General features: G+C 29.8%; 1 protein-coding gene across 2 annotated transcripts in view; it reads left to right on the top strand.

Moving 5' to 3' along the window:
* Positions 1–19,703, top strand: part of LOC107456656 (1-phosphatidylinositol 4,5-bisphosphate phosphodiesterase classes I and II) — a 363,608-nt gene that overhangs the window by 176,380 nt on the left and 167,525 nt on the right. For both annotated transcript variants that reach the window (XM_016074583.3, XM_016074582.3), the window contains exon 3: positions 13,005–13,073. In XM_016074583.3, the coding sequence (XP_015930069.1) occupies positions 13,005–13,073 (69 nt within the window). The remainder of the gene's footprint in view (positions 1–13,004; positions 13,074–19,703) is intronic.

Below are 19,703 nucleotides of genomic sequence, written 5' to 3'. Positions count from 1 at the left end.
TGCCTCCAAAGGTACTTATTACGGTCTTCACACTATTATTTGATACGGAATTTTTAACAGTACAGTACAGACTATCTTTTAAGTTACGAAGTCTGACAAGAAAAATGCATTCCTTTCCTGAAAATGCAAATTCTTTTAATGCATTCCTTTTTTTAACGAATTCGAATCCGACCTTAAAAATATAGTTAGTATTCGCAACTATTAGTTAAAGCAGGAGAGCAGTTAAAAGCTCAGACCCCAAAATGCTAATTTTAATTTTTTTGCTTAGTTCGCTATATATCGAGAACTCCGTCTACTATACATCGAGAATTTTAATTTTAAATGAAATAAATGAACCATATTTATAGGCCTGGTAATTAGAAAATTAAAATTAAGGAGTAGATCTCTAATAAGTGTGTAAAGTAAAATGGTTACAATTAATTAATGGGTTTTTATGAACGTTATTTATCTTAGAGTTGGAAACATAAAGTAAACGAAATTCATCATTAAGTACCGTCTAAATCAAAATAAAGCAGATGTGCTCTTTCTTTTTTTTTTTAACTTTAAAATGCACGCAGTTTCCTTTTTTATAACCCTACCATAAAAGTTTCGATTTTAAATGAAGTAAACAGACCTGATTACATTAAATTTCAATTTACCCAAATCGAATTTAAATTGAGTTAATAATACAAGTAAAATGAGAGTAATAATAAACACATTTAGCATAAATAAAAAAAAAGGATGGAATGCACTTATTTATGTAAATAAGTTTTTAAAGTTTCGATGCTTCTTATCGAGATTTTTCCCTTTCTCTCTTTTTTTAAAATTAGTACTTTTTTCTTCTTCAAGTCTCAAGGAAGTTATTTAGAAGTAAAAGTAGCTCAGATAAGCATAAATATTATTATCAAGTAGTTTTCGTTTCGGAAAAAAAGGGGAGTTTGAATTTTTTTATTTAATTTTTAGAGTTCCTTTTTTTCTAATTCCGTTTCTTATTTCTTTCTATGAATAATATATGAAAAAGGATTCTTACTACCGTCGGATCAGAAACTTGTTAGTTATTTAAAAATATTTATGGATTAGAATTTGCATTTAATCACATTAACATTAAAAGCTTGTCTTAACGGCAGTTCGAAAGGAAAAATTTTTTACCATCAGAAATTTACACAAATTAGCAATAATTTGAGTTAATCGTGATAACATATTTTGAAATTCTTTTTTACCGAAAGTTTAATTTAAATTAACAAACTCGACAAGGTCAAAATGTGACTTTACAGTTTAAGCTTGAGATGATGCTCACTTTTTTTTAAATTTAAAGAAGGCAAAAAAGTGAGTTATACGACAATTAGAAAGGGCATATTTACCAGCACTGGCGATAAAAGATACTTATTTTTAGTTTACAAAAATCTTTATAAATTTTTAAATCATTATCTTTTTTTTTCAATCAATTCCTTCACTGAATATGTTTACTAGAATGATAAATTTAAAAAAATATTTTTTAAATGTAAAGCAAGCCATTGTTTTTCTGCCCCTTTTTAACTTTTAGTATAAACAAAAGATTTTTTGTTGTTGTTGCTTTTCTTAACTGATAGTTTAGATCATCTGCTTGAGTCCGTATACATTAAAAAAAATTCGAAATACAGAGGGTTTTTTTGGCTCAAATATTCTTTTTTAAATCCCAGGAGGGAAAATCGACAATCGAGTATGGAATTTGAGGAATTGCATTTTCTACTGATGGGAAAGATCTCTTTACTCTGACACTTAACAAGACACTTAAAGAGGAAGCTATACAACGGAGGAAACTTTTTATTGCAAATTCTATTTCCCCATCTTAACTAATTCAGAAATTAAAGTTTTGAAATAGCTGAATCCGAGCTATGAAATGCAGGAAAAAAATTCAAAATATCGAAATGTAAGCAAATTATTGGAAGAGAACTTCCCTATTGCGTAATCCTAAGTTGTACTCTCATAATTTGTTTTCATTTGGATATTTTGTAATTTTTTTTAAATACTTGGAACTTCATGGCCTACTCTAGGTTTGCCTGAATTCACTTTTTTTCATACTTAAAATTTTAGTTATGAAATTGCGATGAAAAGTTTCTCTCGTGGTATTGCATCCTCTTAAGTTTCCACTTGATAGTTTCGATATTGTAGTCTGAAGTGCACGGCCACCCTCAAAAATCAAGGTACTTCCAAGTTGTTTGCCATTGTATCAGAGGAGACCACCAGGAAAAGGCAATGGCAGATTTCATCTTTGAACAGATTTCCAGAAAAGTTGTGTGCTTGAAGTCGATACTATTACAGTTCCTTCCTTAGCTAAATCATCAGCTTCCTCATTCCCCCACCCCCAATATCAATATAAAAAGGTACCCAGTGGAAATATAGATCTTGGCAGGACGAGAGTTGGTTTAGAAGGTAAAAATTGAAATTGAGGCCTTATCGCCCATACTGTGGCAGTATTTCAGATGTTGGATGGAGCTGCGGCTATTAATTAAATTAAAAAAATAATAAGGTTTTAAAAAAATAAACAATTTTTTTAAATTCCAAATGTTATATGCAGTAGGGAACCGATTATCCGGAACGATCGGGATCATCGCTATTCCGGATAACTGATTTTTCCGGTTTTCTGAATCGCTACAAAAAGCCGTTTTTTTATTGTTAAACCCAACTAAAAAAAANTCCAATTAATTTGGAATCAATTGGATAATTAATCAATCAATCGGAAAATTAATTATTAATTGTTAATTAATTATTAATTGATTTGCAATTACATACTCCAATTAATTTGGAAAGTTTTTGAAAAAAAAATTTAAAAAATGTGATGTCAATTTTTTTTAAAATTAACCTAACAGGTTTTTCTGAAAAACTACAGATATATATAATTTTTGAAATCAATTTCGACAATAAATGTGCATTATATAGTACGTGAAAGTACCACAAAATTAATTGGAGTATGAGACAATTACAATAACTAATAGCCTGCATTGAAGTAATAAAATACCGATTTTTCTATATATTGAACCATTTTTTATTTCGCACAGGACCTTCTATGGGCCGAAACGAATGTTTTCCCCCTAAAATTATTCCTCATAAGGCATACATCCCACTAGTTTATTTCAAAATTGGCGAGTCACACTTCCCTAGTTTTCCTTGTCAGTGGAAATATAGATCTTGGCAGAACGAGAGTTGGTTTAGAAGGTAAAAATTGAAATTGAGGCCTTATCGCCTATACGGTGACATTTTTTCAGATGTTGGATAGAGCTGCGGCTATTAATTAAATAAAAAAATAAAAGGTTTAAAAAAAATAAACTATTTTGTTAAATTCCAAATGTTATATACTATGTTTATTAGGCAGATATCATAACGCTGTCCATATTGCATCTACTTTTTCACTGAAATGAAAAATCTTATTAACAATACGTTCGGATAGTTTTAGATCTTGATTGGTGCAATTTATGCAACTTTGTCGAACCAGATGAGATGGGTAAAATCCCAAATTTTCTGATAATGCTGAATCAAATGCATATAGATGAAGTTAACTATTATAGTTGTTTATTTTTTCAAAAAATAATTTAAATATTGAAAAATAATTTAAATATTGAAGAATTACGATTTTATTCAGAAAATATATACTAGTTCGGTCGAAATACTAGAAGTTGAATGAATACACTCAACTGAAAAGTTAAAGCCATTCGATTTATGTTAAATAGACTCAGATTTCCAGTGTGCTATGTTTATTAGCTTGCTCACTTCATATTCCATGTTGATGTTTGCTGCAGCCTGATTCGAAATTGCGGGGGGGGGGGAAGTCCCACAAGTCAAACCTCTATTGTGCCCCTAAAATCTCAAATGAAGCCAAAAATTTTTTTTAATCATTCAAATTTTTAAACAAGACTAATTCAATCTACCCATTTAAATTAGTGTAATGTTTACGAAAATACAGCAAATTTTTTTTAGAAAAATTAATTATAGAAGCGAACGGAAAAATGAATAAAATACATTTTTCCGAACGAAAACAGAGCACAGTTTCACTCAAACATATATCACTTCCTGTATATATCGCTATCAGTGACAGTGCAAGAACATAAGATCATGCGGAATGGACTAATTCAATCTACCCATTTAAATTAGTGTAATGTTTACGAAAATACAGGACATTTTTTTTAGAAAAATTGATTATAGAAACGAAATGAAAAATGAATAAAATACATTTTTCCGTACGAAAACAGAGCACAGTTTCACTCAAACATATATCACTTCCAGTATATATCGCTATCAGTGCAAGAACATAAGATCATGCGGAATGGTTTCTCTCAGGCAAAATGGTGAACTTCATCTGGAGTGGCATGTTGTTGCCAGATACCGGAAGCTAATTACTACGGTTGGATGTCACCTTCTTCACGTGACTGCCTTTGTGTCCTCCAAAAGATAGTGGTGGCCAATCGGGAAGCTATAAAAGCCACTGATGGCCGTAAGCCGCGATAATAAGCGTTGTCGAATTACTGCATTTATTTTTAATAGCTGAGGTATTCCTCGATAATAAAAGATTGCGCAGAGCACAGTATCGCTATCGAGTAAAAGGGAGAAAGTTTCCCAGAAGCAAAGAATTTTTTGATCGTTTTCATTCGTTTATGGAACGATGAAAAGAAGAACAAATTGGATATCGGTGATTAAATTAATTGAAAGTAACTTGACTGTGAAAAATTCCTTGGTGATAAAACTGTATCCTGCTTGGTTTGATAAAAATATGTTCAGTGTTTAACAGGCAGATGAATAACCCTATTAGTTCATATAAAGTAGACAATTTCACGTTGAATTATATAACAATGATGTATTTAAAATGAATGTAGAAATACTAAACGTAATGAAAAACTTTTGACGATGTTGCGATTTTTGATGCAAATTACATGAAAATTTATTGTAATATTAATATTAAGTAAAAACAATATTATCACAAATAGTTGGAAATTAGTTTCTTTAATTGTAAATGAATGAAGCTTGTTAATTGACAAATGAATTAAATTCTTTTTAAGCTTTGAAATAAGTATTTATATTTCTTGAGAAGAGAATATTTTCTACCCTGAGAAAAATTATGATCAAAACTACCAGAATATGGCGAAACTTACTATGTTTCTGGCTTTATGGAAACACCTTAAAGCTTGATAATTTTTATCGAAGCACTTTCGTAATGCTTTTGGTAAAATTAACGAGGAAATATGGTTTTTTAATATGTGATAAAATTTCGTAAATGTGGCAAAACTTGATAAATTTAACCTGATATCTTAGAGCATGGCATAAAAACCAATACTCGGTAACAGTTATGTATGTGTACTAAATGTGTGGTGATAAGAACTATCATTTTTAAAAGCAGAATTTCCGATAAACCATTACCAAACAAATGTTTTAGAAACCATATTATCTGGTTTTAGAAACCACAATTACTTTTTTTTAATCAGCGATGTCATTACTATACTGTAGAGTAATTTTACCTGAATTTTTTCTCGGCGTAAAAAAAGTAACTATACAAACTGCTCTGATAAAACCATATTTACCTTGTAGTTTTTTGGGACTTTAAAAAGCTAAAGTCAAAATGAATTGAAATTGGGGGTCACGATTTAATATAGAGAGATGAAATCAAAACTTTATCAAATTTTTGTTTAATCATTATCGAGGTAGATCTAAGCATAGCAGAGATGAAAATTTTCAAAGACTTGTTTATTTGAGAATTAATGGAAAAGCAGTTCCTTTGAATTTATTTTTGATAATTTTAATTCTTTCATTGCTCTGGCAGTCATTAATTAGACTTCATTATTATTGTTTTAATTAAATGCTAATTTACGATTGTTAATATGTATATTTTTATTTCAATTTTAATTTCATTCCAAGGTTTAAAAATATCTAAGTCACACTGTACAGATCACACTGTGTAACATCTAAGTGCCCGATTCTCAAATTTTTAGCTCTACTTAGCTATCCCATAAAGTTCCCAATTACATACTTTTGATCGGCACACGACCCAAAATGTGGGTCATGCATGGTGTTTTAAACTTTCGGGAAAAATATTACATCCTTTTTTTGTTTCAATTTTATTTTAAATGTTTTTCATATTCAACACGAAATAGTAACTTGAAATAATCTGATTCTGAACCATTCGTGTTCTGAAGATTTTATTATAGTTTAAGTAGTTAAATTGTATGAATAACCTTCTTACTCAAACCATTTTATAAAGCAAAACTATTCACTGGTTTTGCTTATCGCTGCTTTTGTAGCAAGGAATAAATATTTTTATTATGTGGGTTGCAAAGCTAATCTGACTGCTTATTTTAGGGCAAAGTTTGAAATTTTTTTTTATACGAGTATGAATTGATAAAATCCCCTTGATATGTTCATTTTAATCAACAGTTTTACTAATATGATGTTAAAAATTTGTTGTTGTTGAAATGATACTTGAAATGATTCTGAAATAGGATAAAGATAGGGAAAATATAGTTTTAGGTGCTTAAATCGATGAAACAATTTAAGGTATATTAGTCATTTACTGAAGTTGTGTTCTAGTTATGTTTAGTTTATGTAAAGATAATAATGTAGAAATTTTTTTTTCCAATACGACTCGTTTTCTTTATTAATATGTGATAAACATTAATCTGTTATAAATAATTCTTAATAATAAGCAGAAAGTTATGCTGAACTTAAAAATTTCTGATGATTTATTCAAGAAATATTTCTAGGAGGTTCTAAACTAGATTAAAATATTTTAATTTTGTTTGCGAACGACAAATGTTAAATGTACTACAATAAATGTCGCACAATGATGCACCACGTAAGAGTAAAAATGATTTTGTTACCGCAGAGATGCGAAAAAAGTTTAATATATTTTTTAATTGAAATTTATAAATAACATGCTCCAGATTTTTTTTTCAATTTATGTAAGACGGAAATGATAACAATAATAAGTATCTCTCCTGCATGCCCAGCTACACCTTGCTTCATTATAGACACGATACATTGTAAAACTTCCCATTCCACAAATACCGGGTGATTCACGAATTATAAAAAATTCACAGCTAGATTTTGGTCAAGGATCGGTAAATGTGTTCTAGTAACGGACCGTAAAAATAAATTCATCCCCGTTAAGCTAAAATTACGAATAAAAGTACTAATTTGCCCTTAAATGCTTTCTCGCAAAAAATGTTGTCACTGATCGCAAATTGATGTTACATTGGTAAAAGTGTTATCTTTCGTTCGGGTCTTGACTCTGTTTGAGACTCAGGAGATTGGTTTGTCAAATCAAAGTGAACAATGGAACTAGCCATTTAGTACTGCCATCTGTTCGTGGTAATCAATGTAAAGGGAGTGTGAGCGAGATGCTCTTTGGCTCTGACTGGTTTCAAACCATGGACCTTTATGTCAGTGGTCTGAAACCGTAATCAGCATAGAAAAGCGCGTAAACCAATGAATTGAGTTAGGAAGCTTTATATATTAACTGTATAATTTAACGAACAACTTAAATAGTTTTTCTGAAGTTTGTTACTATTATGGTTAATGACTCTACAAATTAATGGTCAACTCTACTAGTTTTTTTTAAGTCTGTCTGTTTAAGGTGCTTGTCTTAGGAAACCAGGATTGAAGACCTGGTTTCTTAAGACAAGCGCCTTCTCTGGGCGTCAGTGAGAAGTTGACGTACCGCTAACGCCAACGAAATACTGTTTTGTTAGCTCAGCGTAAGCAGTTGGTCCAACGCAGACATTATCTCGCATTGCGCATGCGTTTATAACGTAAGCAAATATTTATTTTTGAATTTGTATTGATTTTGTTATTGTCGACCAGTGCTTTAGAGAACAAATAATGACTTTGTCCGAGAAAAAACACATTTTAGCTTAGCTAAATGAAGAAGAAGAGAAGGAAGAAGCAATGTTTAATGTTAAAATCAAAATCTTGGCTGATTTCAATGCTCTGTTAGATGTTGTGCGGCATTGCTTCGGTCGTTAATGTTACGTTGTGATCCAACTGCAGTTGATTCGGACGTCAGTCGTCGTTCAAGCTGAGCGTTCGATGACGTATGCTGTCTAACTCACAAATTGACCAATCACGGGTTAGCGCTCGCTTCAAACTGACGTTTTGCAACGCCAACCTGTCCTAAGAAATACGAATCTGAGAATTTTCGACAAAAAATATTGGCAAACCTCTAATTAAAATGAAATTAAGATAATTCAGGTAAATTAAAGGACAAGGTCAAATGCACATGAGTAAGTAAAAAATGGGGAAGTGGCCGACGTAAACATTTCCCCACATGCGTTGTTATGCTCATCTTGAACCTTATGATATGCCCCACCTTTCCTCAAAGTTCATAACTGCTGCACAGAATCATATTGTACATTAAGTCTATTGCTTATTTTTTTTCTTTATAAGTATCTTCAGCAAGTTTTCGAATCAAAATATTAGCAATTTTAGTGAATGTTTTCAACAAAAAAAAGCTATTCAGACACTCAATATGCATTTTAATGTTGTTAAAAACCCGATTTGTTGGAACTATAAATTTAAATTTAATTAAAAAAAAGGAAAACCCTAGCTCCATTAACAGGGAAAAATCATTACTTTAAATTAATGGTGTAGTTCCTTCCTTTCTTTCCTTTCCGCTTCCCTTACTAAACTGTTTCCATTTATTAGAGCCGCGTCTAACAAACACAATTCAAATAGTAAGTCCTGCTAACTTCCCTGCGCAGAAAGAAAAACAACCCCAACCGACCTTTTCCCATTGACAGGCTTGCAAGAATAACTGATTTTATGACACTTTTATAACATCGTGTAAGACAGAAATAGCGCTATTAAATCGGAGCCATATAATTTTTACGACCTTTCAGTGGCTGACGCATTTCAACATCACGATAAGGGTTTGTCTAATAACAGCATTCCGAACCACAAACAGCAATAATAATTAAGTTTGATGTAATATCGTTGAAATAAATGAACTATTTTAATAATCCCAAGTCAAAACTTAGCCTCCATTCACTTCCCTGTCCCCTTCTTTCCCGAACGGACACATTATTAACAAAAGAGACTCCGTTAACTGAAAGTTGAGTATTTGGATATTGCTGTTTCGAAAAGAAATGTTCAAGAGAATGACGTCAACATCAATACTAGGTTGCTTGGCAACAATATTAACTGTCTCATCGGCTGATTTTGTTTATTAATTTTGGAATTTGAATTCGAAAGAATTTGAAATGCATTCGCTTTTCACTGAAGGAAAAATATTTGCTGGAGTGATTTTAAAATGTTGTGTTGAAATTGCATTTCACAACAGTATTTTTCATTTCCGTTTTCTATTTCAGTTCGTCTGAAAGGTTAATGGAAAAACACGAGTTAAATGTAAATCAAGTAACAGTGTATTTTATTAATAAAAATTAGTATAAGTATCTGAAAATAAAATTCTTTATTAAGTTGCATTATTAGATTATATCACACAGGATCAATTCTATTTGACACGATTAATTGCGCATTAATTTAAATGCAACAAATTACTGTACAAAGTTGTGGATTATTGTTAAAATTCTAATGATGCTTCGTGTAAAATGTTTGTTTTTAGCTTTTTTGAATACCGTTTTTGTGTAAACAAAACCCTATACGGTCTGAGTGGCAATAACAAACAATTTAATGTTTAATGTATTTTTGAGTCTTTGTAGCTAAAAATAATTACGCAACGATAACAAGGTAAATGTTTATTTAATATAATTCAATGAATATTTTAAAAATTAAATTAACTTAAAGGTTTTTTTTAAAAAAATAAGGTATTTCATTTCTGAGTTTTTTTTATGAAAAACCTTAATAATAAAAAAATCTTACTTAGTCTTGATGTTTAATTATCTTAACCTGCAGTTATGTCTAATTAAAAACATAAATCTAAATCTAGATTATGCTTTTCTTCTGGACTCAACAATGTTTAACGTAAGAACAATGCTTTTATTCTCAACTACAAGCACATTATTAATATTGTTTCACTAATAATATGTTTGTATCTTGAAACAAAATTATAAATTTCCAACCTTTTTTAAATTACTTCTCATATTGCATTACAAATATTTTCAACGCCCCCTAGAAAAGTATGCCTTTTTTTTTTAATGAAAACATTTCAGGTAAGATGCACTTTAAATATGTTAAAAACTATTGTTGACCCATACATTCATATCGGAAATAGTATTTTTTTAATAAATTTTTATGAAGGTAGCTCATATTTCAAAGTGTGTGCATAAAAATAAATTTGCTTCATCACCCTGCAATTAAAATTAAATAATCAATAAAACAATATTTCTAAATATTCATTGTTGTTGTTGTCGTAATCCATTGAAAAGTGTGTAATTGTTCTTGTATTCCAGTGGTGCCATCTATGGCCAAGAATTCGACTCTTAGTACACTCATATGTCAAATTCGTTTATGGGGCGAACCCATTCATACATCCATTCATTCAGCTTGTAATTTCGACTTGAACCAGAGAGCAATCAATATCCAATCCAGTACCTCCAGAGGCGCAATTTGTTATGGAAACATGGAGGATTTTGTGATCCGATAGATTTAACGTGCACCAGTCACCATTTACTACACGATGAGTCTTCGGCCGGCTGGATTTGAAATCCCGTTCTCATGAACGGAAGTCCAGCTCCCTGCCAACCAGGCTATCCCGGCTTTAAATATTCATCTAATATTTTATATAGGACAAAAGAAAAGTACTTCATGATTTTAATCTAGTCAACCTGCAATCTGTCATCAGTACTTTCCAGTACGCGTGCATTGCAAAACATTTTTGTGTATCACAACGCAAAAACTGGTGGCAATTCCTTTACTCCAAAGTTGTGTTGTGGAACCCCATACATAACAAAACCCTTGAATCTAGATGTTTCAATACGTAAAGAATGCTCTTTAAACGAACTTGGTGTAAAGTACCCACCACTTATTTTTTTTTTCATTCAGTAACTCTAAGATTTATAATTACGGTAGAATATAATACACATAGTCAGTAAAGCTATTTTTACGATACAATATAGAGTAACAAATTTTCACCTTTTCTGCTCAATTGTAAAGAATGGATTTTAATAACAGTTTACATGAGTAGTTTGTCAAATCAATCTGACAAGATGATTGAAATTACTTTGCAAATAATTGACCACAATCAACATACACTGTTGGACAAAATTAAGAGATGGAATTCATTTTCCCAAATATCTCAAAAAATACTGAATATAAATAAATGAAATTTGGTATGGATATAGCTTATTCCATGATAATAAAGTATGCAAAACAAAAATGAAAGTGCCATTCACTGGCAAGACCTATTGCCAATAAATCCAATGTAGTCTGAACTTAAGGATAAAAGATGACAATAAAAGTGAGGCTTGTACAGTGTGTGTTGCCTCTAGTATGGTGTATGGTCACCCCTGACAGACAGACAGCATGCACAACGAGTATGCATGCTGTTAATAAGGGAGTTAAGGAGGACTTGTGGAAGACCCTCCCATTCTTCCACCAGAGCAATTTTTAACTCCAGAATGGTTCTGGGGGGAGGTTGACGCATCGCAATAGCTTTCCCAAGAGCATCCCAAGCATGTTCAGTAGGATTCAGGTCAGGGGATTAGGCTGGCCAATCCATTCGTTGAATATCCTCGCTTTCCAGATACTCATCAACTATGAGAGCCCTATGTGGTCGCGCATTGTCGTCCATAAAAATGAACTCAGGACCAATAGCGCCCCTGAAAAGACACACATAGAGGTCTAGGACCTCCTGCCTGTACCTCTAGGCATTCACGGAACCATTGTCATACACATGGAGCGGTGTGCGGGTATCTTGCATGTGCGAATGAATGTGCGAAAATGCTTTTCATCTCTTAATTTTGTCCACCAGTGTACTTGATCAATCAACAAAAAGGAATGAAACTTACTTGGTATTAAGAGGCTATGATCAGTTTGTCATTAAATTTGACAAGAATATTAAAGTTAATTGAAAAATAATTGACTTTTTTCTTGCTGGGGTCGATATATAAGCCTAGTTAGACTTCGATGCCCGCCATCATAGTTTGAAAGTCAAAAGAGTTCATAACTTCAGAAACAAGTTGATAACTAAGTAAACTCACTCAGTATGTGTAGCTGGAGTCTTCTATGTTAGATTATATCATTTCTAACGCAAATGAAATTACAATTTACCTTTATTTTCCAAAATTTATAGAGCACCAAAAAAAACACATCTTCCATCCTTTTGCCAACCTTGAATGGCGTAAAAACATATCTTGGTATGCGTTTCATCAATTATTGGCGTTAAGATTTTACTACACACTTTAAAGTGTGTAGACTGCTTGATTTGGTAGTAGCTAGAAATTAAGTAATCATTCACAGTTTTTCAACACCAAATTCAGTTAGGTATTCCACCACAATTTTTATAGTGCAGTTTTAATTTCACTAGAGTGTCATAAGGCTCGATGAAATAAAAAGGGTATTGCAGAAACTTCGTGCAGAATTCTAAGGCAACTAATTTTGCAAGAACAAGTATTTTACAGTTACAAATAAACAAGTATTTTTTTCTTACAAAGACAATATTTGACTAGTTAGAATATGTTTCAAATTTCAGGACCTCTTAACATACATTACAATGTAACTAAGTTTTAATGTGATATTTAAAAAAACTATAGCAGTTCATATTGTTTATTATTTTGTACGGGAATTTCAGCTACTTAAGAAGAAATGTAAAAATAAAGTATTTTTTTTTTATAGATACAATTGACCTAAAGTTAAATTATCGCATTTAGAAACAGCGTAGAATGAGACTATACACTGCTCGTTTTATAGGATTTAGTTAGGAACACTTTTACCTTTTAACTCTTGATCATAGCATGATAACAAATCACGTTTCCAGCAAAATTAACTGTCCTTAAGGCATGCGAAAAGGGTTTTTTCATGTTTTTCTTTCTGATGTTGAAAAAATATTGTTAAATGAAAAGGTTAAAAAAGTAGTAAATAAGCATAATTTTCTTCTTCTCTTTTTACAGGAAACTGATTTTTTGGAAATATCTTCCATTCGAGACTCGAGAACGGGGAAGTATTCCAAAGTGCCAAGGGTAAGTGAATATAATTTTAATCAATTGGATTTTTAAAAAAAAAAACTTTATAGCTGATTGACGTACACAACTTAGTCAATTATATTACAGTATTAAAATTTGATTATATTGGGAATTAAAGGACAATATTTCCTGCCTTAAGGAAAAGAAAACAATATCTTTAAATGAATTTAGAGTATTTATACAATCCAATTGTTTCATTAAAATTTCCACTTCAGAGCTCTTTCAGTGTTGATTAAAAAGTGAAAGATATTATAAAAGTTTAAAATTTTTTTTTTACTTTTCATGATCCAAGATTTTTTTTCTGATTGTCCTTAAATTGTCACTGAAGTTCAGAAATTTATATTAGAGTTTTTGACTCTCTTAAGTTTATACTCAATTTCTTATTCTTAAGAGATACAGAGTACCATACTTTCAAAATCGAAAAATCGTATTCAATATCTCTTTAAAATAATTATTTATTTAAACCAATTTATTATTAATCATTATTTAATTATCCAAATAGCATTTTTAGTACAATATTAGAAACTCTATCTTGAAAAAATTTGAAAAAAATTATCTCTTTGCGGAATTAATAAAAGTTTTATTAATTATAAATTACATAATAGTTTAAGCAAGTATGCTTTAACGGAATTTCATGTAGCATTTATTTCTTGCCAAAAAAAAAAACAAAAAAAAGACTGTTGACTGGTTAGTTAACACACTGTAAAAAGTGATGTCTAAGTTTAATTAATATCACATTTTATGAATAAGCTTGGATATAAAAATATATGTAGCGGTTAAAAATGGTGGATAGAACGCCAAAATCTGTTTGATTGCTGGATTAAAGTGCCAAAAAAGTAAATGAAAGTAAAGTGCAGGTCTGTCTTTAAACTGCAATCACGCCAGTTTAAGTGCTTCATACACCTACCTTCCTTAATTGTGATTTGTTAAATCTCGACACAGTTTTTTTGCTTTCCATTTTTAGTTCAAATATTAATTTGCATATCTATGCTAGTATTTATTTTTACTTTACATTTGACAAGGATTCTAAATGTACATACATTAAAGGAGGTTGTTTCGAAATAATGATGTAATTAATTTTTAAATTCCCTGTATGAGATCAAACAAGGGGGAACGGTGAGTCCGTGAAGGAAAACTAAACATGCCGAAGGTGGCCGGTACAATATAGAGGTTCAAGCCGCCAGTTTTTGTGAGGTTGGACTTGCTTTTGAAGGCGCGTTGATTAAATTTTAGTCAAATTTTTTGTCTTGGTAATAAATAATTAATCATAATAATAAATAATTAATAAATAATCTTGGATAATAAATAATTAAACTTTTATTTATTACATCACATAAAAATTTATGTTAACTAGATATCATATTTTATTACCTTATTGAAAAATTAATGCATTTAATTTCTTCAACATGTTATTTTAAATTCTTTTACTTCAATAAAAACTTAAATTGTTTCAATAAAATCTACAATTATTCATAAAACCGTAGAAACAATTATTTTCCAATCTTAGCCTAATAGGCAGTTGCTTAGTTTCACGGAGGTTGTAGAAACCCATAAATTTATCTCAAATATATTTTGTTTTGGTATATATTCTTTCATGCTCTCACTAAATGGGAAGGGTATTTCATTAACTTTTGCCACATGAAACGTTATCTTATTTTCTTTGCCATCGAACCGCAAGCAATAAAATTTAGACAATAAAATGTATCGATACATTTTTCGTTATCTTGCTCGAACATGACACATTTTATGGTATTTTCCAATATTAAGAAAGTGGTTCTTCGAGTTGTTGTTCTCGATATAACTATTTTTTACAGAGATTTAAAATTTAGTTTTGCTTTTTTTTCCACCTGTGTCGTATCTATTTTAAAAGATTGTATTTGAAGAATTATTTTAACAAGCGAAATTACTACGCCTTATGTAACTAGAGATTGATTATTATTTTGTTGTTGTTGTTAATTTTATCTTTTTTTATAGCAAAAACAATCGTTGATAAATCTGGTAAAATTACTTCACTGAATTTAAACCCCTCATATGGTTATTTATTCGTTCATATGGAACCATTTTATCGGAAATTACAGTTCTCAAAATTATAGTTCTAGTATAGTACTCAACACATTCAGTAAAAATTGCAGAACTGAAAAACACATTTAATTGAATAAATGGTTTTTACACCCTGCTCTAAGATTTCATGGCAAAATTGCCAAATATTACCAAATTTTATAAAATATTATAAAATGAAATTTTATTGTTAATTTCAACAAAATCATTGCCAAAGCGTTTCGGTGAAAATTTCCATGGTTCTTGATTTTTCCATAGAGATAGAAATACGATAAATTTTACCATATTCGGATAGTTTTGACCATAATTAATTTATTAAGCTTGTTTAATAACTTTTTTGATCAAGTTTCAAAACAAGTAATTAAATAAAATTCAAACAATTGACTAAAAACTAAAAAAAAGCATTTTAAAAATGTTGAAACATGTTTCGCACTTAAAGTTTTCGATTATCAGACCAATATAGTGCTTTTTTTTAAATTATTTTATAGTTTGAAAGCAAAAAATAGTAAAAAGATTAGTTAAGGTATTCTATTAGTTTCTAATTTTTTGAATAATTACCAGATATACCCAAATACAATTCTGTTTGACAGAATTTTACATATTATAGGATTTTTTGTGGAATACAGTGGAGGAATAGTGTGGAATAGGAATTACAGTGCTTAATTTATCATTCACGCACTAACCATGTAGAAATGTATTTATAGAACCTTGTATTTAGCATGAGTAATGACCAAAGTGGCCCTTTAAATATTATGATAGGTATACCATAACACCAGGCAGTTTTGAGCATAAAGTTCTCTTTGGTGAATATAATGTAACCCAGCTTCATTAAAAGACAAGAGTATTGCAAAATATCTAAAACTAATATTTTTAGAGAAAAGTACACTCAATTATTAAGAAACTAATATATAGTTATAATTGAAAAGCCAGTGTTCCGTTATCAAAAATTTTCGTAAACGAGATCAAATGAACTACCATAGAATTTCACTGATCAAGTCTATAGTGTTTCTATTAAACTAATTGTGATTATATTTTAAAATTTTGAATGTCTGAGTGATCAACACACAAACAATCTGGGTTGGGAAAATCTGGCTCTTTTAGACTTTCTAGTGTCAAATGTAATTTTGTCAAGCACAGAAAAGTAGAGTGCACAAAAAACAGACCGCAATGAATCATATGATCTAATGATTAGAACTTAAAGTTCTAGGGTTCAATCTCACGCGGGTATAATCTCAAAAATCTTAAGTGCATTAGTGCATTAATTAGTACAGGGAATATTTTAAGTTATAAAATCAGGCACAAAAGTGTACTATTCTTTTTTTTATAAAGTCGTAATTTAAGTTTTGAATTCTCAGGAATTATTCAACCTATTTTACAAGCAATTTGTATTTTTCCATATAAACCTAAATTCTTTAAAATTACATAAAAATTTGAATACCTTACAATTCAAAATTCTTTCGACTATTATTAAATAAAATAATAAAATCGAATTAAAATAATAAATATTAACCAAAAGTTATTTTTTGCAGTGAATTATCTTTAGATAAATGGCTTTTATAATTGTGTTAAAAAAAATTTCAATTTGCTTTAAAAGTTTTCCAGATATGGCGAAATGAGAACAGAATAAAATTAACATTTACCCCTCTCCTGCCAAATTATTATGACTATATTTCCCAGATTGCGACTACCTCCCCATATTTAGGGGGTCAGAAATCCAAAGCAGCCTAAAAAAGGCATGTTTGTTCAAAGAAGGCTCGTTTTTGTTCATGATTTCATAAATTAATATATCGTCTCCACTAATTAATTATCATATTTGAAGTTATTTCCTCAAACCATTCAGATTGAGTCCTTGAACATGAAGATCCGATTCAGGATGGTCCATTTTTTTTTGTTGCTTACTGTAACTATTAAAAGCTGCTCACACTGATAGTAATATGGCAAGGTGCAATTTCATTGCCAAGTTTTATAGTTCCTCCTTATGATATTAAAGCATTTTGGTTCAAATTGTTAATACTGTTTACCGAAAATTCGGTCGCCACATAACATTTTTTAGGGAATTGCATATGCCATTTTTATAACTTTTGTGAGTCAATAACGGTTGTTTATGACTGTTAGATAGCTTTTTTCTTATCCTTAGCAGCACAATTTATACTATTTATGAAAACAAAAGTCATAATAAAGAAAAGCAACAGTTTAGTAAAAATAAAATGCATTTGGGATCTAATTTTTTAATATTTGAAACAGTATCCTAATGTTGCCTTGTCTTGATTCATCATAATAACAATTATGCATTGATTATCATGATTTATTTTCGATTAAGTTGAAAAAATCCTGGATAGTCAGATATTTTTTAACAAAACTTAATAATTTATTTAAATATTTAAGCTGTGTGTAAGTTTTAAAGCCCAAGGAATTTTTAACAGCAAAGATATAATATAAGGCTTAAAAGTTAGCTTTGGATCGAGTTTAAGGTGACTTAACATTGGCTTACTTTACTTTTCTTGGTGATAGAGATTAGAAAAACACCTTTAATTGGCTTCGTTTAAACCACATGATTTGTTAAATGTCAAAGATATCTCTTGTCTATGTCAACTTGAAAGAAAACGTAACAAAGAACTATTATTTACAATTAAAGAAAAGCGTAGTCAAGTGAAAGGAACTGTTTTTTTCCTCTCCAATTCACCGTAGAATTATCATAAAGATGAAATTAATGGTTTGATCTACGATCTTTTTTTTATCCCAATTTTTCATATTCTACGACATATTTACCAAAAATAAAAAATAGAATAATTCATTTTAGCGTTGTCAAAATCCGTAGTTTTACGTGAGCAATTGTAAAAAAAAAAAAAAAAAAAAAAAAAAAAAAAAAAAAACGCAGCGCTTTACAGTATATCATATCGATAATTTGACAGTTAAACAGACAGAATTCGACAGAATTTTACAAAAAATCAAGATTTCAGTTTTAGGATTTTTAAAGGATTTAGGATTTTTTCATTGTAATTTTTCTAAAATTTCTAAAATAATATTTTAGATTATCCTAGTTTCCCTTCTCTTGCCTTTATATCAACATGTATATTTTTGGATACTTCATTAAAATCTAACACCAAAGTTATAAAATAAATAAAATACCTTAATCGTAAAACTTTTATATAAATATTTAATAGGAGAGATAAAAACTAAACAAATAGTTACAAATAAATTTATCTAGATATTTTACAAGAATCTCTTTGCTTTACTTTATTTTAACTATGTTTAGTCACGTATGTTTTCATGAAACAAGAAAAACAATTTTTCACGCTTCAGAAAGTGCAAAATTCATATTTATAGATTAAAATTGTGGCTATAAATGTCTTTTACATAAATCACAATTAAAATAAAAATTTTTGGTTCGTAGAAATGCCATAAAGCGCCATGCGGAAGACATAAATTTACGTGCGTGCTTCAAAAAGTTTCTAGAATTTGAATATTTAAAGTTATTGAATCGTTAAATGCATTAAAAAATCCTGATGCCCCTATAGTTATTGGCAATTACTCTCGCGAGTTTTATATGCTATGAATACATGATTTTGCTTTTAATGTAATTAATTTTTCTTAGATTTACTATGCTGGGAAAATAGATAAACTTCAAACATATATTTTTAAAAGATCGCACAATACATAGAGAGATTTTAAAAGCTTTAATAAATAGCTAAAATGCAAGGAAATGCTATTTTTGTTATAAAAACTATTTTTCCATACATAAATTAATTATTTGTTTTACAAACTGGGCAATAAATAATTGATTTAGTTATATGGATTCAGAAAGAGTGTGTTTTCTGTCTAATAAAACATTACAGTATAAAGTTTTAGTTATTCAAATTATAAAGAACTCTTAATAATTGCATGAAAAAACTTGCATTTATGTGATTGCATTTTTTATTTATTCCTCCAGCTTATCTATTATTGATTGTCCTTCGTTTGCCGATTGATATCTTTAAATAAACTAAATGTAAATTACTTATAACATGCAAACTGCATACCGATGAGAATTTAGTTGTAAATTTCGTGCCTGCTTTTGTGTTAAGTCTTTGTGTAAATATATTGAAAGAATTAAAATCTTAGTGAAAGAATCTTTGTGAAAGAATATAGAATGTGCCACTTGAAAGAATTGATACTTGACGGTCTTGTGTTACTTGAAATTGATTGGAAAGAACAGTTGCTAACGTAAACAAATGCCACGCCTAAAAAACTAATCAGGATCAAGATTCCTACACTGCTTCACTTGCAGGTATCCCATTATACCGTAGTAAAGCGACATTAAGGGACTACTTGGGAACTTGATTATTCAAAGCAAAATGATTAGCTTACAAGAAAGGTATTCTAAGGAATATTTTTCAATCGAGCTGAATTTCGTGTGATAGAAAATTATTTTTGACAAAGAATTTAAGTGGGTTTTTTATATTTATTTCTTTTTGGACATTCGAAGTAATATAAGTGTTTTAAGTAATATTTTTCAATCGAACTGAATTTTGTTTTTCAAAACGATTATTTATAACAAAGATCGGAAAATAATTCAAACTTGAATTTCTT

Source organism: Parasteatoda tepidariorum, chromosome 5, assembly GCF_043381705.1.
Source record: "Parasteatoda tepidariorum isolate YZ-2023 chromosome 5, CAS_Ptep_4.0, whole genome shotgun sequence".
NCBI classification, from domain to species: Eukaryota; Metazoa; Arthropoda; class Arachnida; order Araneae; family Theridiidae; genus Parasteatoda; species Parasteatoda tepidariorum.
Note: the sequence above shows the minus strand (reverse complement) of the source record. Positions and strands in the feature narration are given on the sequence as shown.